At 52.6% G+C, this 17001-nt stretch overlaps 7 protein-coding genes across 7 annotated transcripts; 3 read left to right on the forward strand and 4 right to left on the reverse strand.

The window, feature by feature from the left end:
• Positions 1 to 883: 883 nt before the first annotated feature.
• RHO25_008465 (uncharacterized protein) lies at positions 884 to 2307 on the forward strand (the record flags this gene model as incomplete). Its single annotated transcript, XM_023600598.2, has 3 exons — positions 884 to 1164; positions 1217 to 1377; positions 1433 to 2307. 3 exons carry the CDS (start codon positions 884 to 886, stop codon positions 2305 to 2307), a joined length of 1317 nt encoding a protein of 438 aa, XP_023448751.1.
• Positions 2308 to 3579: 1272 nt separating this feature from the next.
• Positions 3580 to 4872, reverse strand: RHO25_008466 (uncharacterized protein; the record flags this gene model as incomplete). Its single annotated transcript, XM_023600599.2, has 5 exons — positions 3580 to 3647; positions 3750 to 4169; positions 4239 to 4536; positions 4587 to 4682; positions 4732 to 4872. 5 exons carry the CDS (start codon positions 4870 to 4872, stop codon positions 3580 to 3582), a joined length of 1023 nt encoding a protein of 340 aa, XP_023449560.1.
• Positions 4873 to 5771: 899 nt separating this feature from the next.
• Positions 5772 to 6630, reverse strand: RHO25_008467 (uncharacterized protein; the record flags this gene model as incomplete). Its single annotated transcript, XM_023600600.2, has 4 exons — positions 5772 to 6200; positions 6249 to 6373; positions 6426 to 6467; positions 6525 to 6630. 4 exons carry the CDS (start codon positions 6628 to 6630, stop codon positions 5772 to 5774), a joined length of 702 nt encoding a protein of 233 aa, XP_023448750.1.
• A 932-nt stretch (positions 6631 to 7562) lies between these two features.
• RHO25_008468 (uncharacterized protein) lies at positions 7563 to 9173 on the reverse strand (the record flags this gene model as incomplete). Its single annotated transcript, XM_023600602.2, has 2 exons — positions 7563 to 8093; positions 8163 to 9173. The coding sequence occupies 2 exons, from the start codon at positions 9171 to 9173 to the stop codon at positions 7563 to 7565; spliced, it is 1542 nt and encodes a 513-aa protein (XP_023448748.1).
• An 862-nt stretch (positions 9174 to 10035) lies between these two features.
• On the forward strand, positions 10036 to 11947 carry RHO25_008469 (uncharacterized protein; the record flags this gene model as incomplete). The annotated part of the gene is made up of 2 exons (XM_023600603.1): positions 10036 to 10170; positions 10217 to 11947. The coding sequence occupies 2 exons, from the start codon at positions 10036 to 10038 to the stop codon at positions 11945 to 11947; spliced, it is 1866 nt and encodes a 621-aa protein (XP_023448747.1).
• A 446-nt stretch (positions 11948 to 12393) lies between these two features.
• RHO25_008470 (uncharacterized protein) lies at positions 12394 to 13415 on the forward strand (the record flags this gene model as incomplete). The annotated part of the gene is made up of 2 exons (XM_023600604.2): positions 12394 to 12838; positions 12901 to 13415. 2 exons carry the CDS (start codon positions 12394 to 12396, stop codon positions 13413 to 13415), a joined length of 960 nt encoding a protein of 319 aa, XP_023449582.1.
• A 277-nt stretch (positions 13416 to 13692) lies between these two features.
• Positions 13693 to 16434, reverse strand: RHO25_008471 (uncharacterized protein; the record flags this gene model as incomplete). Its single annotated transcript, XM_023600605.2, has 1 exon — positions 13693 to 16434. The coding sequence occupies one exon, from the start codon at positions 16432 to 16434 to the stop codon at positions 13693 to 13695; it is 2742 nt and encodes a 913-aa protein (XP_023448745.1).
• Positions 16435 to 17001: the final 567 nt, after the last annotated feature.

Raw genomic sequence — 17001 nt, forward strand, 5'->3', positions numbered from 1 at the left:
GACGAGCAAAGACGAAAGCCTGATGATCACAGCTGCAGTGACGAGATCTGCTGCTCCAGAGCTTCCCAAGCTGCAATGCTGCCAGCACAAAACACTCGGCCCTCCGGTCGCTGATCGTCCCGTCAGTGCCCGCGATCCGCTGTTTGCTACGCACTGCTCTCTCTTCGCGCTTCGTCCGCTCATCAGCTTACGGTGCCCGCGCAGATCGCGCACGCGCGCTACTGTGAACGCTGGGCCCCAGGTTCACCATATCGTCAACAAGCGAAGAAGCGCAGACTCCCAGCAACGGTCGAGCCGGCTCTCGAAACAGCCTTTCCTTGGCTTCGTCTTCGCTGCAATTCTTCTACCGTGTCCTGCCGTGCGAGAGTATCATGAAACGAAGCGCAGAATCCCCTTCGACGATCTTGCGTGCACGACCATAAACTGCCCAACTTATGCCTAAAGTCATGACTTGCGAATCGCACATGTAAATACCTGGTCGACCCCAACGCTTTCCGCCTCTCCGCATCCATACCAGTCAACGCACACTGTTCTCGTGGACGAGACCCTTGGTCATCTGGAGATTCGAGGTTCCGGAGCACATTGAACTACTACGTATTGCCTGTCAGATCAAGGTCTTGGGTGGTGGAAGCCCGCGGATTACCCATGCCACATACTGTACAAGGTCTCCCGGAAACCGCTCCTCTTTGACTTCACGCACACAAACTCAGTCTGCCATCGAGCTCTCGGTCTGATCGGCCGCTTCGTGACATCCGAGGGCACAACTTCTATTATTATTCTCGAAACGATCGCCATCCCCAGACCGCCTGTCACCTCTGCGTCCGCGAAACCGCAAATGTGGTGCACGAAGGAGTCCTAGGACGCAACTATACCAGCAACAATCATGACTCTCAGACTTCTTCAACGTCAGGCGACGGGTCCGCCGCCGGATCCAGCTCGATGCGCAGAGAGCAATGCTCACGAGATCCTGGGTATCACGGGAGCCATGATGACTCTGGCACTCATCACCTGTGGAACACGATTCGCCGTCAGAATCCTCATGGTCAAATCTTTTGGAGCCGACGATTATGTCATGCTATCTGCTTTACTGCTTGCCATTGCGACTTTCGCATGCTTCATTGGCGAAGTACATGACGCGCAGGCAGTCGGTCGACATATCGAATGGTACAATATGGCCATCCTGAACATTGTGCTCCATGACTGACAGTACTTGCAGCATATCACCAGAACAGAGCTCGTTGTTCGCAAAATGGATGTACGTCCACTCACTCATCGTGATGTGGGGTGTGGTCTTGGTCAAAATATCCATCGCATTGTTCTTGATGCGCCTTGTGCCACCTGGAAAGAACTGGAAGGCAATTCTGTGGGCTACAATCGGTATGTCTCTCAATCTCGACATCCGCTTTCATCACGAAACTGACATGTTTCCTAGTCTTTCTCATAGCATTCATGCTAGCTTGCACCGGCACTCTCGTCTTCCAATGCTGGCCGATCAAAGCAGCCTGGGACTTCGCAGCTCGGCAAACGGCGAGCTGCTTTTCCAACGATACCTTCTCTGCCATTGGTCTGATGAACAGCTGCATTAATGTCGTGACCGACTTCCTCCTGGCCGCCTTACCAATTCCTGTCATCATCAAGCTGCAAGTGAACAGACGCACCAAAATCTCCCTGATCGCCATTCTCAGTCTTGGATACTTTGCCTGTGCAGCCGGAATTGTCAAAGCTGTCAAGCAATCCCGTTGGTTCGATGAGGCCGATCCATTCTGGCACAACTCTTTCAATGTCTGGAACATGATCGAGCTTTGCATCGGAATCACAGCAGCTTCGCTTCCGGCCCTGCGGCCTCTCTTCGCCAAGATTTTGGCATCTACCAAAGATGCTTTCAGCTACTCCTTCGGCTCCAAGGACCGCACGACTCCCAGCGCCAACCTCCGATCCAAGAACAACCTTTCGGAAAATCACGACGTCGCACTATCCGACATGAAGTACCTCAGCGCATCGTCTCACAACGATTCCATCAGCAAGTCACACAGGAACAAAGCCAGCGTGGACGAAGATCCGCTATTCCCAACCGGTGGAAAACGATATACTGTCGGCGTGACTGCTACACACGATCATAGTGATGATGGATCTTGGGAGGATGTCGAGATGGGAGGAATGAGGAATGGCAGCCAGGAACGACTGACACGGAATTCGCTGACGACGACCTCGCCGACGCAAAACCACCAACGTCAGATCTTCAAGACGACGGATATTACGAGCTCGTCACATCATGTCGACGATGCTTCGGTGAGACATTTGCGATGAGCCAAATTCCAAGCCGCGCCATGTAGGCGCTTTTACCAATATTCAACGAGGACATCTCGAGCTTCGAAACTGTAGGACTTTGTCACTTGATTGTCATTTCTGATCCACACAAGATGCAATAGGATTGGTCCTGGTCAACCAGACCATTACGATTTTACGAGATCACGATTCGCTTGGAAGAGCAGGATATATTATTAGGCACGCGCGGAAAGCTGCCAGAAGGGAAAGAAAGGGACACCAGTGGCCATGTTCGCAAGCAAGCGAATGGACAGATATTGGGCTTCATATGGGAAGCAATCTCACAGGGAAAAGGCACAGGATCTGGCCCGTCTGGAGTTCACACCGAGAGGAGAACGGTGTCTAGGCTGCGGCAGAACACGATATGCATATGGATATGGATCCACTCCGGATGCTGGCCCAAATAGGACATACTCTCGAGAGACTGCGACTCTGGATACCACACGTGGAGACGAGAAGTCTCGATACGACATTCAACAAGCAAGCGTCAACTCAACAAAGCTTCATCAATCCACATCGGAGAATTGTTCAACCTCTATTTATTTTTGTGGGGAGTGGCATGATCGATCACTATATCCACACGGCCCGGAAAAGAGCCAGAAGTGGAAGGTCGGGTCGGTGTCGGTTGAGAGTGGAGGAATTAGGCAGAACTCCTCCTGTCTTTGCCGCAATGAATCTGTCGCAGATAGTACAGATGCGAGATAATGTATACACCGCGAGATTTGCACGCGTATATGTCTCAGACGTGAATGTTGAGACAGCTCGTATCGCTCATGCACATTGTTCAACTCGTGATACAGTCAGCAATGTGAACAGCAAATGCACGATTGCAGTTCAAGTTGGCATTACAGCGTCGGGTAATAGCAATGCAAAGGCACGAAGCGATGTCCGATGATATCCCGTCGAGCTCGAAACGAGACAGCAAGGTCGGCCATTCAGGTCATTGTAGTCTTGAAAAGGTGCACGACAGTTGATCGAGTTTCGCTTCGAAATCTTCATTATCTTGAGAGCAGAGTCGCTAAGATTTGCTCTGTCCCTTCCACTTCATCCGGACAAATTTCTCGAACATGATCGCCGCAATTTGCATGGACCTTCGCTCGCTAGCAGGTCTCACAAAAACAGATTCAAGAAATCCGAAACACCGCCCATGGGGTATATCTCAGCAGGTGCGCGTAACACAGACGGAAAAAGAAATGCGTCATCAAACATCGTGGGCGATGATCTCGAAAATCGACGGCTGAAAATCTTGGTAAATCAGGAGTCACCAACATCCCGGATGCCGCCAGTGGTGATTGTGTAAGTCGCTTCGCCTTCTGGGCAATCTGTTTTTGTTCCAGATCATTGTCAGCAAAACGAGATTCGAGACTCGAAACGAGAACACAAGAAGAGGGTCTTCAAGCTGGTAAATCTCTGGCTGGCCTTACCTGGAGAGTCCAGGATCTTCGCGACACGTTCCTCGCCACGACCCTTGCGAAGCAGGAGCCGAGTGGACGATGCGTGAGCAAGGACATGCCCGCCAACGGGCTTGCGGCCATCGGCACTGGCGAAGAGTGCGCTCGCTCCAGGATCGGATTGGACTTGATTGGTCATGAAGACAGCGACGTTGAACTCTTCGGCGTACTCGGTGAGCTTGCGTAGGTGTTGACCCAGCTTCTGTTGTCGCTCACTGAGCTCACCGCGACCGGAGTAGTCGCTGCGGAAGAGGTTGAGGATGGAGTCGACGATGAGCAGGCGGTACTCTCCTGTGGCGAATTCCTCTGCTAAGGATAGAAGGTCTTCGTGCTGTTGCTCGCTGTTGGCACTGCGCTTGTATCTGATGTTCTCGTTGCACATTTCCGGGTCCACTGTAGTGAAGTCAGCTTGCCACAACGCGAAAGAGGGAACAGCAAGATACGAGTGTAAGGCAAACTCACTGTTGAAGCGCTCGGCGATCTGCGAAATTCTCTCAGGACGAAAAGTCCCCTCGGTATCAATGACAGCAACTTTCCCATCGGCCCCTCTAAGGCTTCTGGGACGTTGTGCTATGACACACATGGTGTGCGAGAGTTGAGTCTTGCCGCAGCGAAACTCGCTGAACACTTCACTGACGCTGCCGGACTCAAAACCGCCACCGAGGATCTTGTCAAGGGCGTCGCTGCCGGTCTTGATCTTGAATACAGCACGGCGTTTTTGGCCGAGCTCAGCAGAAGTGATCCAGCCGGTCGTGGTATCCTGAGATCACGTCAACGAGAGAGCATATCGCCAGTGTCGAACGGACTCACATCAAGCTTGCGGCAAGCTTCTTTGATCTTTTCGACCTTGATCTCGGAGAACCCCTTGATCTGCTTGAGCTGCTTCGACATGGCTGCTTGGACGAGCTGTGCCCCATCAGCTCAGGCAATTCATGTTCGAATTCCAAAGACCTACACCAACTGTGGGGAAGCCATTGGCCTTCAATTTGTCGATGTCGGCTTTGTTGATGCCATGATTCTGGAGCTGCTCGACACCGCAGATCTCGTGCGTGGGGTTCTCCTCCTCAACCTCGTCTGCAGCTACGGAAGCAGGCATGTTTGACGTGCGGCGATCAAGCGAAAGTGAGCGGATAGCGAGATCTTGATGTTAACACTGCAAGAATGTATGTGCTGAACTGGGCGGTAGTGAGCTGTATGAGAGAACGGGAGAGATATGGTGACGAGGTTGAGGTTGAGGATGGAATGCTTCCAGAGGGTATACTGCCAGGCTGCCATTGTCGCGGTGGCCGCAGTGGTTGTGGAAGGTGCGCGTCCGGGATGAAGTCGTGCCTGCTCTGTCTGTGTGGGAACCGTCCGAGGAAGTCGCATACCGCAAAGCCGACAAGCCGCCACAAGAGAAGCACGCAGCCTCACTGCAAGAGGTCAACCTCACAATCACTGCGCTTCGGTTGCTTTGCCCTGTGAGTCAATCAGGAGAACGAATGGGACAATATACAACGCGGACATGCAGGACCTGGGAGGATGTGATCGACTGATTTGTCCATGTATCGAGCTCTCTCACACGTCAACAACCACATTCCACCAGACTTCGCTCGCTCCGCCCGCTGCCGGCCCCCATCTCAATGCTTGCCTACCTCCCACAAAATGCGACTACCGTGCCCCCGTCTTCCCGCAACATCGACGAAGGCTTTCATCACCGGCGTCTTGCCATCATTCGCGTCGATTGCTCCGCTGATTCCTGATCTTGGAAATCTGCTCGGCTTCTGGGTATAAGGTATATGCTGGGTCGTGAATGGTCGTAAAGGAAACTACTTTTGGAAATGGTGTCGTTGGTCGTGAGATCGTTCGAACGCTTGATTGAGAGTAGAGGTGATTTCCTGGTTTGCTGAATCACTAAGAGACTGAGAATCGTGTTGGCCAGAAGAAAAGCTTTCGTGGGTGGTCGCGTTGACCGTTGGCCAGGTGGAACGCAACCAGTATTTTTGAAGTGAAGTCCTAAGCCACGACCTGGGTGGGCGCGACAGGAGCAGCGATTGGCTCAGGCTGCACAGCAGCATCTGGAGCGACCTCGCCATTTACTGCAGTACCGTTGACTTGCTCAGCAGATGGACAGTCGCGGCTGATGTGGCCAGCCTCGCCGCAGCGGTAGCAAGTCTTGCCAGCGCTGTTCAATGGACCGCCATTTGGCGCAGTGCAGTCACGGGAAATGTGGCCAAGCTTGCCGCAAGCATAGCACTTCATGGCGTGGGCCTGGCAGTCACGAGCAAAGTGGTTTGGACCACCGCACTTGTAGCAAGTCGCAGCACGGTTGGCACCGGCAAAACCACCTCGGAAACCGCCACCATATCCGCCACGAGCTGGTCCACCAGCACCACGACCGGCAGGTGGAGCAGCGGGAGCAGCGTTGGGAGTCGGGCAGTTACGCTGTTGATGTTAGTAAACATAGCGGCGGACATGGGGAGAGCTACGTACTGCGAGATGGCCAGCCTGACCGCACGAGTAGCAGTTGCCGGCACCACGAGCGCCTCCGCTCAACCGCAGAGTTGGGCAGTCGGCTTGGACGTGGCCGAGTCCTTGACAGTGGTAGCACTGCTTCGCTGGATCCATTGTGAGTATGTGCATTCGCGTGATTGTTATGTGGAAACTTACTCTCAGTTGTCCTTGGGTGCGGGCAGTTGTTGCTCTCATGGCCTATCGCAGGCGGTCAACATGAATGCTGACACCCGTTCTTCAACATGTTATCCTTACCTGGCTGCTTGCAGTTGTAGCACAGGCGCTCACTGCTGGAGCAAACCTCGGCATAGTGTCCAACGTTGCCGCACTTGTAGCATGCTCGGCGCGAAAGAGACGACATCCTCACTGCCAATTTTCAACTATGACAATGTACGAGTCAGACTCTATGTTCTTCTGCGGAGGTTTTGTCGTGAGCGCGCGTGCAGAAAGCTTCTCGGTGGTACAGTGGCTGCTTCGAAAACTTTTCACGGGAAGGGAAAAGGCTGGATCGCGGTTCGATTGCGCTGCGCTCGTGCTGATCCGTCGACGGGAACGTACCTCGTGATACCAAGATCCTGCTGCCTCACCTGTTAGCATGTGCTGTTGAACTCATTGCGACAATGCGCGCGCTCGGCTGCGCGCTGGTTGTTTCGAGGGGAGCGTCGCGACTATCCGGGTCGCAGTGTTTGCACGATAAGCCGATCCACGGCCTTTCGGTCCCACCGAGCGTGGGTTTCGCACACACACCTGACTCGAAATCGCTGCTGCTGCTGCTTCCACTATCCTCCTCTCCACACACCACGAAAGGTAGGTCGAAGAAAGCAAATGAAACGACGTGTTGTGAAAGGTGTCGAGGGAAATGGCGTTGGGGACCAAAGCCGCAAAACAGTTTGCCTTCCACCTCCACCCCACCTGAAGTGAGCAGGCATTTGTTGCCGAACCCAATTCCTCGATCCTTCACTGGTTGATTAGTTAGCTTGCTTTCCTCTCCAGGGTCTGAAAGCTAGTCGGCGCACCTAGCTGAATGCGACGTTGTGGTACCTGAGCACGAGCCACTTGTGAGAGTGTGTTTACCGAAGGTTGCAATCGAGGTCATCAGCGTGGGGAGAAATCTAGGATGGCATGTCATCCAGAAGTCAGAAGGCATGGTCGACAAGCAAGGCTTCAAGCTGTTCGGCGAACAGAGTCGCGTTTCATCATACATTCGTAAATCTATTTCACATCTGTCGTGCATCTTTTCAAAACCGCGTTTCTTGAAGCTAGCGATATCTGCTGCAGTAGTTCTGTCGACATCTACGCCTCTTTCTCGATGACGGCCGGCGCCTTGATCTCTCTACCCTTGAGGTACTCCAGTCCCTCGCCAGAATAGCTGATGAGAGGCGACACCTCCACGCCCTCGTCCTGCTTCTCACTAACAACGACCGCGCCAGCTTCCTCCAAGAAGCGCTTGCCTTGTAGGAGAATATCCTTGCGGGAGGTCTCTGGATCATCCTCGCCAGTACCCTTCGCGTTCTTGAGGGGAGAGAACTCGTCCTCGCGCTTTACTTCCATGCTGGCGAACTTGTCCATTTCCAGGAATGGGAAGCAATCGAACACAAACTGCTCCATCTTGATACCATTCGGCTTCTCGGGCTTGACTGGATTGCCCTTCTCGTCGACAGTTGGGATCTTCTTCTTTGCAATGTGATGAGGTAGTTTGTGAGCCCATTGCGGTATCGAATCGAGGAACTCGAAGCTGTAGTAGTGGTTGACGATATTTGCGGCACGGAACTTGAGCAGATTGTTGTCCTTCGGGTCTTTGGCCTCGGCGGTCTCTGCATCAATCTGGTGTTTGTCAGCTCATGAGCTCATCCAAACGATGATTTGCAACACATCGGGGGGCTAAGTTCTTACCTCAGAATACTCCACGACATCTGGCTTGCCGTTCTTTTGCAAGATCAGGCCGACGCTCTCCTTGGCGTTGCGCTTTCTCACAACCTTGGTCGCGATGGAAACATTCTTCTCAGCGCTGAAGCCAATGAAAGTCGGATCAGCAACGCGAACCAGGCAGTTGTCGACGCAGTAAGCGTGAATGTGCTTGACGCCACGCTTTTCCATATCATGAACGATTCCAGCGTTGATCAAGCCATTGTACAGTCCTCCATTCCCATCTGGCGCTACAGCAATCTTGCTCTTGCTCTCCAACAGAATCTGTCCCTCCATAGTAATGCACGGCAGGATACCTTGCTCGAAGAAGAGCACGTTGTTGCGATTGAGCCCAAAGTACTTCTTCTCCTCGAAAAACTCCTGTGTCGGCTTCCTCGTTGGGCCAGAGGTCATGATGTACCACGGGATCGTCACTTCTTCCTTGTTGTGAATTTTACTAGCCAAATGCTGGAGCTTCCAAATACGCTCCGCTTGTAGTTGGAAGAGAGACTTATGACTTGGAAGCTCAATGTCATAGCAGCCCTTTGGTGCTGAGCTGCCCAAACGTGTGCCTTGCCCGCCAGCCATGAGCACTACACCGACCTTTCCCTCTGAGATGAGCTTCAGGCCCGAGTCATACCACTTTTTCAGGTCATTCTCGTCACTGTCGATCGTAGATGTAGTGGCAGACTCTGGCAGAGGTTCCAGCTCAGGCTTCTTGTCTTCCCCTTCCGTCTTTGCTGGGTGCAGCGTCTTCTTGGTGATGTTGTTGATGTTTTCTGGATCGATGCTCTTTGCTTGCTGGTATAGTTCGCCTTGCTCTTGCGTGTTCAGCTCCTCCCAGAAAGAGAAGACTTGCCCCTGACCGGCCTTCTCGTACTTTTCCTTCAACTCTTTAAACTCCTGCTCGGTAGGTGGCTGAGAGGCGGGCTGTTGCTGGCCACCGCCAATATGAAGGGAAGAGGCCAGCTTGTTGACGGTATCCTTGATGGCATCCATGTGTAGAGATTCCGAATGTGTGTTTGGGAGTTGAAAGGAGAAGCTGAAGGGCCAGGGAAAAAGAGTGTCTTTGTTTAGAACGAGAATACGAAAGTTGCGTACTCAGCGCGTTGCATCTCAGCTGTCGTGTTTCAGGCTGCCCCTCCAAACCGGAATGACGCTGCTTCTGTTCCAGACACCTTCGCCCATCACGGTACCTTTGCCCATCGAGCCCTCCATTGCAACCATTGCTCCACAGAGCTCCCTCACCTTTGCCGCGTGGTCGACGCTGGATCGCAAGTTCGTTGACAGAGAGCAACCGCGCAGCCGCCATGAAGAGGCACTCGCTCCCCCATCAATCAAGATAACTCGCCGCGCCACCACTTGTTCGACCACAGCGCTCGGTCGTGTCACCCAGCTGAGTCCAATGATCTAGACGGAAATTTCAAAAGCAAAGATATATTGGAAGACATGGAGAGATGATGTCGCGAAGCAAGGGCGACAACAGCCATGGGTGAAGCTCAAACTTCTATTGAACACCGTTCTGAGCGACAATCATGCCGCGATTGCAATCCTGGTCGAGCGCCTCGTGAAGGTATGATGGAAAAAACAGTGACACCGTGTTCTACATCGCCAATTGCGCAAAGAGACTTGGGACACAGTTACAGCACATGGTTTCGGTCCACGCCGTGTCTTTGTCACCACCGAGGAGGATATTTCGCTTGAGACTCTCAAGAAATCTGCTATAGACGCCCAGAAGACCCAATTGCCATTCCGTGACACATTGGACGTTGCCGACAATAGCGACACGGCAAGTATTCGACGATAAAAACCCTCTGCCTTTCCCTTCCCTATCTAGCAGCACCATCTCATTACATTCATTATGGGCCTCGCATCACTCTGTACATTCATTAGCGCTCTTGCTTCCTGTGTATTTGCCGCATATCCTTCTCAACCAGAAGGCATTACTACGACACAGATCGAAGGCAAGCCTGGAGTGTCGATTTCATTCAAGAAGGTATGCTCATTGATCGCGCCCTCAAGATGGGCACTGACACAGCCAGACGACCATATGTGAAACTCGATCCAAGGCCTACGCGGGCTATGTACATCTTCCAAGCACGCTACTCAACGACGACGAAGGCGAGGCCACGGCGTACAACGCATCGATATTCTTCTGGTACTTCGAAGCACGCAACGATCCGAGCCATGCGCAGACTGCGATATATCTTGCCGGTGGGCCAGGTATCTCTTCAATGACGGCCGCGACACAATCTGGAGGCCCATGTATTGTACTACCGGACGCGAACAGTACAGAGAGCAACCCATGGGCGTGGAACGAGTTCGTCAATATGCTTTACATTGACCAGCCAGTCGGCACAGGCTTTTCATACGACTCTTTGATCAATGGCACGAGGAACTTGCTCTTCACTGGAGCTGAAGATGGCGATACTTTTGATATCACACCTACAGAGACTGGCAATGGGACACAAGGCATCGAAGATCCCACAAATCTTCTCGGAACCTTTTCAAGCCAATCCACTCTACGAACCGTGAACACTACAGCAAATGCTGCGCGAACGCTTTGGGAATTTGGTCAGGCGTGGTTCTCCTCATTCCCTGGCTACAAGACTGCAGACAAACGGATCTCCATCTTGGGCAATTCCTACGCCGGCTACTATGTTCCTTACAGTGCAGCCTATTTTCAAGAGCAGAATGTCAAGATACAAGCAGGTGAACTGCAAGCTCAAGTCTTGCCAATCAACACCATAGGCTGGACAAATGGGTGTACCGACATGCTTTATCAGGCTGAGTGGTATCCTGACATGGCATACAACAACACATACGACCTACAGGTACTTCCGGATGAAGCTTATGCGGCAGCAAAGGACGCCTGGAACACTGAAGGCGGCTGCCGAGACCAAATTCTCGCGTGTCGCGAAGCTGGGAACACCTTCGACTCTGCAATGTATGGCAACAACGATGCTGTCAATCAAATTTGTAAAGCAGCGAGCTACTACTGCGCCGTGAACATCATCCTCGGTCCATTCGCCGCGTATACCAACCGCTCAGCATTCGATCTCTCCCATTTCGATCCCGATCCTTCGCCTCCGTATTACTCCGCCGGCTTCTTCAATCAAGGCTGGGTGCAAAAGGATCTAGGAGTACCACTGAATTTCACTCGAAGATCGTTCGCCGTTTCGAGCGCATTCCTTCCTACTGCCGATGCTTTCCGGGTCGAAGGGCTCAAGAATATTGAATATCTCCTCTCTCAAGGCGTCAAAGTATCCATGGTCTATGGTGATCGTGATTACCGCTGCCCGTGGGATGGTGGTGAGAAGTTGTCTCTTGCTGCGAACTGGTCTAGCTCCACTGCGTTTCGATCGGCAGGCTATGCCGACATCAAGATCGGTGACTGCGGCCAAGCTGGCGGCGTGGTCCGACAACATGGAGGCCTCTCTTTCAGTCGGGTCTTCCAAGCGGGCCACGATGTCGCATTTTCGCAGCCAAGGACTGCATTCGAGATTTTCAAGAGAAGTATACTTGGATTCGATGTAGCGAGGGGAAAGCGGCAAACGGACGATCAATACTCTACCACAGGTCCGAGAGACTCCTGGCATATCAGAGAGACTTTACCAGAACCGCCGGCGTTTGAGTGCAATATTTACGCCGTGCCGGAGAGCTGCACGGCTGAGCAGTATCTTGCTCTTCAGGACGGAAGTGCTGTGGTCGAGTATGGTATCGTCATCCGACCCAAGGCTGTGATGGCTGAGAGTCGTAATGATTTATCCTGATTGAAGTGACTTGAGGTGCTCTATAGCTGAAGATATCAAGATTCGGAATGGCATCTCATCCTGCCCAATTCTATCCGCTCTCACTTACAGCTTGAGGTCTTTAGATAAGCGGAATCATCCATGAACGCCAACTCTTATTGGGGGGTTCAATAGCACATATCTATCTTCTTCCTCATTCCTCTCATACCCTCCACGCCTCATGTTTGTGTATGGGCTGAACGTTTCTGCCAGATGCGTTTGGCGGATCATCATAGCAAAAGCCTGGGCATGTCCCGGAAATAAGAGAGCGATTGCCTGCAGTGTGATTGGCGGATGCTCCCGTCCGATTCGAGCTCTCATTGCTGATGTCAACCATGCGTTTCTTTGCCATTGAACATATCACATTCTGTCCACCAGCACTCTCTCTTCTCTCCTCAGGACCAACATTGTGAAACACCCCTCACACAATGTCTTCCGCACGATCTATCATGCGCGCCAGCTGCCTGGCAGTGCGCTCGACCGCGCGACCATTCTCCACCACGACGGCAAGATTCGCAGTCCCTCTCAATGAACGCGGCAACGACACAGCAGACGAATACCGCCGAATCATGAAATCGAAGCCGCTCAACCCTCACATGACCAACACCAACTCAACAATCGCCAACGAGATGCCCAACGTGGGCGAAGACGCCGCTCCACCGGAGCTCATCACCAGCGTAGACGCCAACTTCGTACCAAAGGACTCCAAGCCCGAGAACACAGAGCGCATGACAGGCGGCACCCAAAAGCCTGCGCCAGAATCCGGCCCCAACGCAGGCCTCGATGTAGGTGAAATCGAAGGCGGCACGTTCAAAGTGGAACCTCTTCGTCGCACCGGTGAAGACGTCAACACAATGCGCGCTCGTCTCGTCTGTAAGCCAGCACTCACGTAAAAGAGTCACCATTGCTGACCGCTGATGGTGAACGTGTCACAGATCAAAGCCGGAAAAGAGGGACATTAGAGTCCGATCTCCTTCTTTCCACCTTCGCCGATGCCAACCTCGGAACGATGACGATGAAGCAATTGCAGCAATACGATCTTTTCCTCGATGAGAATGATTGGGATATTTATTACTGGACTACGCAAGAGCCGACACCGACTTCTATGGCGTATGCAGAGGGTGCGGGGCCGGATATGGCTGCGCCGGAGATGCAGGGCAAAGATGTTGTGGATGTTGGTGCTACGACGACTAAGTCTGCTTCTTCCGATGGCACAAGAGTTCGGGAGCCTGGTACTGGGGAGTGGGCGGCGACAATTGGTACTTTCAAGGCGGCTTATCGACCTGTACCGGCGAGGTGGAAGAATAGCGAGATCTTGTCTATGTTGCGGAAGCATGTTAAGGATCGTAGTGCAGGAGGTGTGCAGGATCATGGACAGGTGGATGTTTCTAGTCAACGTAAAGGCGGTGGCTTGGGATTCATGCCTGAGCTGAAGAACTTTGATCAGTGAGGTGGTGATGGACTAGGTGTGTAATACATAGAAGCAATACAATACCATGTACATATCACTTGCTTTGTGCCTGATCGCCAGACGGGAAGTTGTGGTCTAAGTCTGCCCATGGTTTTGCACATTCAAGCAGAACGTCACTCGAAACTGGTGACTGCAAGCCTCACGAAGCATGGGGAAATCTGCTTGCTACGACCGCCACGAAGCTTAATGCATACCGCCTCAAGTGCTGCATGGGGAATATCTCAATTGAAGAGAACTGTCGAAAGAGAGTTGAAACTTACCCCTTATCCTTGTCTCCCGCCTTCCTTCTCGAACGCTTGACCGGCGCATAAACCTCATTGAAGTTCATCGCAATCGCCAGAAACCTCATATCGCTGTCCGGCTGATACGCCAAATCTCCCAACAGCACATTGACCTTCGCCTTGAAATCTCCTTCCAAACCCTTCAACCGCTGCCGAATCGAATCCAACATATTCCGTTCGCCATCGATGCCGCCTTGAAGAGGTAACAAAGGAGGTATCGGAGAGTCCGTCTCTCGTTCTCGCAAACGCTCCCTTGTCGTTTTGCTTGCGGTCGGGAAGAGTGGCGAAGGTTCTGACCCTTCGTCCGCTTCTGTGATGCCCCAGCGACCAGCGCGACTACGTGTCTCGATTTTTGCGGCCATGTCTTGTCGACGGGTGAATTCTGCTACGCTATAGCTGTAGAGACTATCGAGAGCGTCGCGATAGGCCAGCATTAACTTGAACAACTCGTGGAGCTGTGTGGTGAAGTCTAGGCCGACCATGCCAGAAGCGCCGAGAAGTCCTTTTCTCGTGATGTTGCGAAGATACTCTGTATGAGCATTGATGAGCGTGTCGAGTGTAGCATCAGGCTTCGTCATGTTCCGTTGTAAGTCAGCCCAGCCTTTCTCGATGACTTCGAAGAGGACGTAGTATTGAAGCTGGTCCACGAAGTGGATCATCTCCGCGAGTCGACCTCTCGCCGATTTCCAGTCTGAAGCAAGCTTGTCTCCCACTGAGGCTAGCACGCCACGGGCACCAGTCTGGAGCCTTCTCCATGTCGTGGAAAGCGCGAACTCCACACGTTTCACTCTCCATAAGAAATTGAAGACTTTGAGATACTGGCGGCCTGCCCAGGGAGTGACGATGACGTCCAAAGGCGAATCCACTCGATACTCTAATGTAAAGACATCCCAACCGATCTCGCCATGACTGAGCTCCAACATACGAGCATCAAGGCGGCGTAGGACGTCTGCGTTATCGTGCTGAGCGTTGGAATTACGAATAGCATGCTCCAGCTGAGCTGTGAGTGTATGGCGATACTGGCTGTTAGCCGGTCGATCGAGATTTTGCGATAGAGATTCCATGAGCAGAGCGATAAAATCGCCCTGGCCCAGTAACAGATATTTCTTCATAGCTTTCAGGTGCGTCGATAAAGCAAATTTCGTCTCCAGCAAGTCCATGAGTCGGGCCATAACAGCTTTGTATGCTTCGTCAATGCTAGCGAATAAGTCCGCCGTGTCGCCATACTTCAACTCTTTTGAAGCTGACTTGCTGTATGATTCCACCCAAGCACTGTCGCCACAAGCGTAGCGAATGAAGTTCAGACTCTTTCCGATAAGGTAGACGCGGTTCGCAAAGTCCGAACTCATGATGGTAGGGATCATGGCCTCCTGCAGGCTGTACTTTTGCTCCCAGACACTGGTCGCACCACCCTCTTCATCCGGATTTTCTACCACGAAGAACTCCCTGTAAGGATCCTCGAGCTCGCCATCGTAGATCCACGCTCTGAGCATGTGGTAGAAAGGTCTGGTAACTTGTGTGAGCAGCTTCTCTGCAAAATTGTGCACAAATGGATCGCCATGTTGTGATGAAAACCCGTGTATCAAACTGATCAGCTCGCCACCTTTCTTGCCTTTGGCTGACTCCACGATCATGCTCATAAGCCGCAGGCCTAGCGTGGCCTCTCTGGTCCAGACCACGCATCGTTTGAGAGTGACTCCTGCTTTCCCAAAGCCTCCGTCAGGTTTCTGCTCATCGAGCTCAGCCAGCGCCCGTCGGATTTGACCCTCAAGGGTAGCGACCAGACTCAAATACGATCGCAGTTCCTGCCCTATTGCACTCCGCAGACTCTGACCAACTAAGCCGCCATCGTTCGAGTCAACAAAGTCGGAGAGCGATCTGTACAGTAGCGACGGCTCGGCAAGTTGATGTAGCAGAGAGATGATTGGCACTGGCAATGTCGTAGGTAATCTAATGCTCTTCTTGTCCGCAAATGGCAAATGTGTGGAGGAGAGGCCTTGTAGTGTGAATGGCAGATCGCGCAAGAGCGCTGCCTCTGGGGGGTGAAGCGCGCCCGACGTATTCTTCACCGGAGATTGAGGTTGCGGTGTCCCGTTTGCCCGTTCCTGAGTCCTTGGTCTCGGAGGCATAGGTCGCTCTCGATCGCGCACTGTAGTCTCCGCTTCCTGTTGTCCAGGATTTTGGGTATGCGGCTGTCTGGGCAGCCCATTCCTCGCAAATGCATCGTTGAAGATCTCGCGACGCTCTGCATGTTGCTCATCCTGTTCCGTGTCCGGCTCCTCCTCGTCGTCCTCTTCTGCCTGAACCTCGTACTGCCGTGGTTGTGATCCTGCCCTCTCTTGCGCATGGCTGCCATTCCTACCAGCCTTGAGCCTTTCGTCCTCTCCAACCCGCAGCAAAAAGTAAAGTATAGCCCATTTGTTGTTCAATACCGGCTGGCTCAACAGCCTGGAGTACAGGTTGCTGAAAGTGGTCGCCTGCGCAGCATCTCCGTCGCGCACAAGCTTCCTCTTGATCAGGTCTGCCGCTTGATTGACATCGTCAATTGGCAAGGGTTCGTGCTCGCCCTCGTCAATCAGGTTCGTTGCGATCTGGTTTGCATCTTCCCAGCGCTGGTCTGCGCTATCTTCATCCTCGCCTGGTTGTTGCGGGGGGATGGTTCGTTCAAGAAGAGATTGAAGCGCGTTTTCGACGCGTTCTTGTTGACTTCGCGACATTGGGAGGCGGTCGCATATTCGTTGTGGGCGTTATTGTGACGAGTCGACGCGCATGTTGTTCAGCGGCACGCGATGTTTGGCGGGGTGAGCCAAAGTCGAAGTTCCAAGTGCGGAGTGGCATGTGAAAGGGACTTGCAACTACCTACGCAAATACGACGATGCATCAATAGAGTGAAACGTGATGCATTGAATTTATTTCATTACTTTGCCTCACTATTCGTAGCATGTCGCGCTCAAGTCAGTCTATGAACTCGAGCCAAAAGGTCGCTGCCACGCATGGAAGCAGAAAAGGAGTCCTTTTTACCGCCCATGCCAGCATTTCCGTTTCCTTTGCAGCAAGTAACGCCATCTTCGCCATCTGTCTGTGCAGCTGCCACATTCGCCTTGTTTCCCAACGCGGCCAACCATGAAGAGAATTCCCTGAAAATCATCTACAGTTGAATCAAAAGTACACCACTGGCGTTTACTTAAATCAACACGATCTGCCGTCCGTACACCGGCACGTCGTCAATGGGGCGCGGCGTCGGCGGCGACATGTTGAGGTATTTCGAAGGCGACTCGATGCTG

This window comes from Cercospora beticola, chromosome 5, assembly GCF_033473495.1.
Source record: "Cercospora beticola chromosome 5, complete sequence".
Lineage (NCBI taxonomy): Eukaryota > Fungi > Ascomycota > Dothideomycetes > Mycosphaerellales > Mycosphaerellaceae > Cercospora > Cercospora beticola.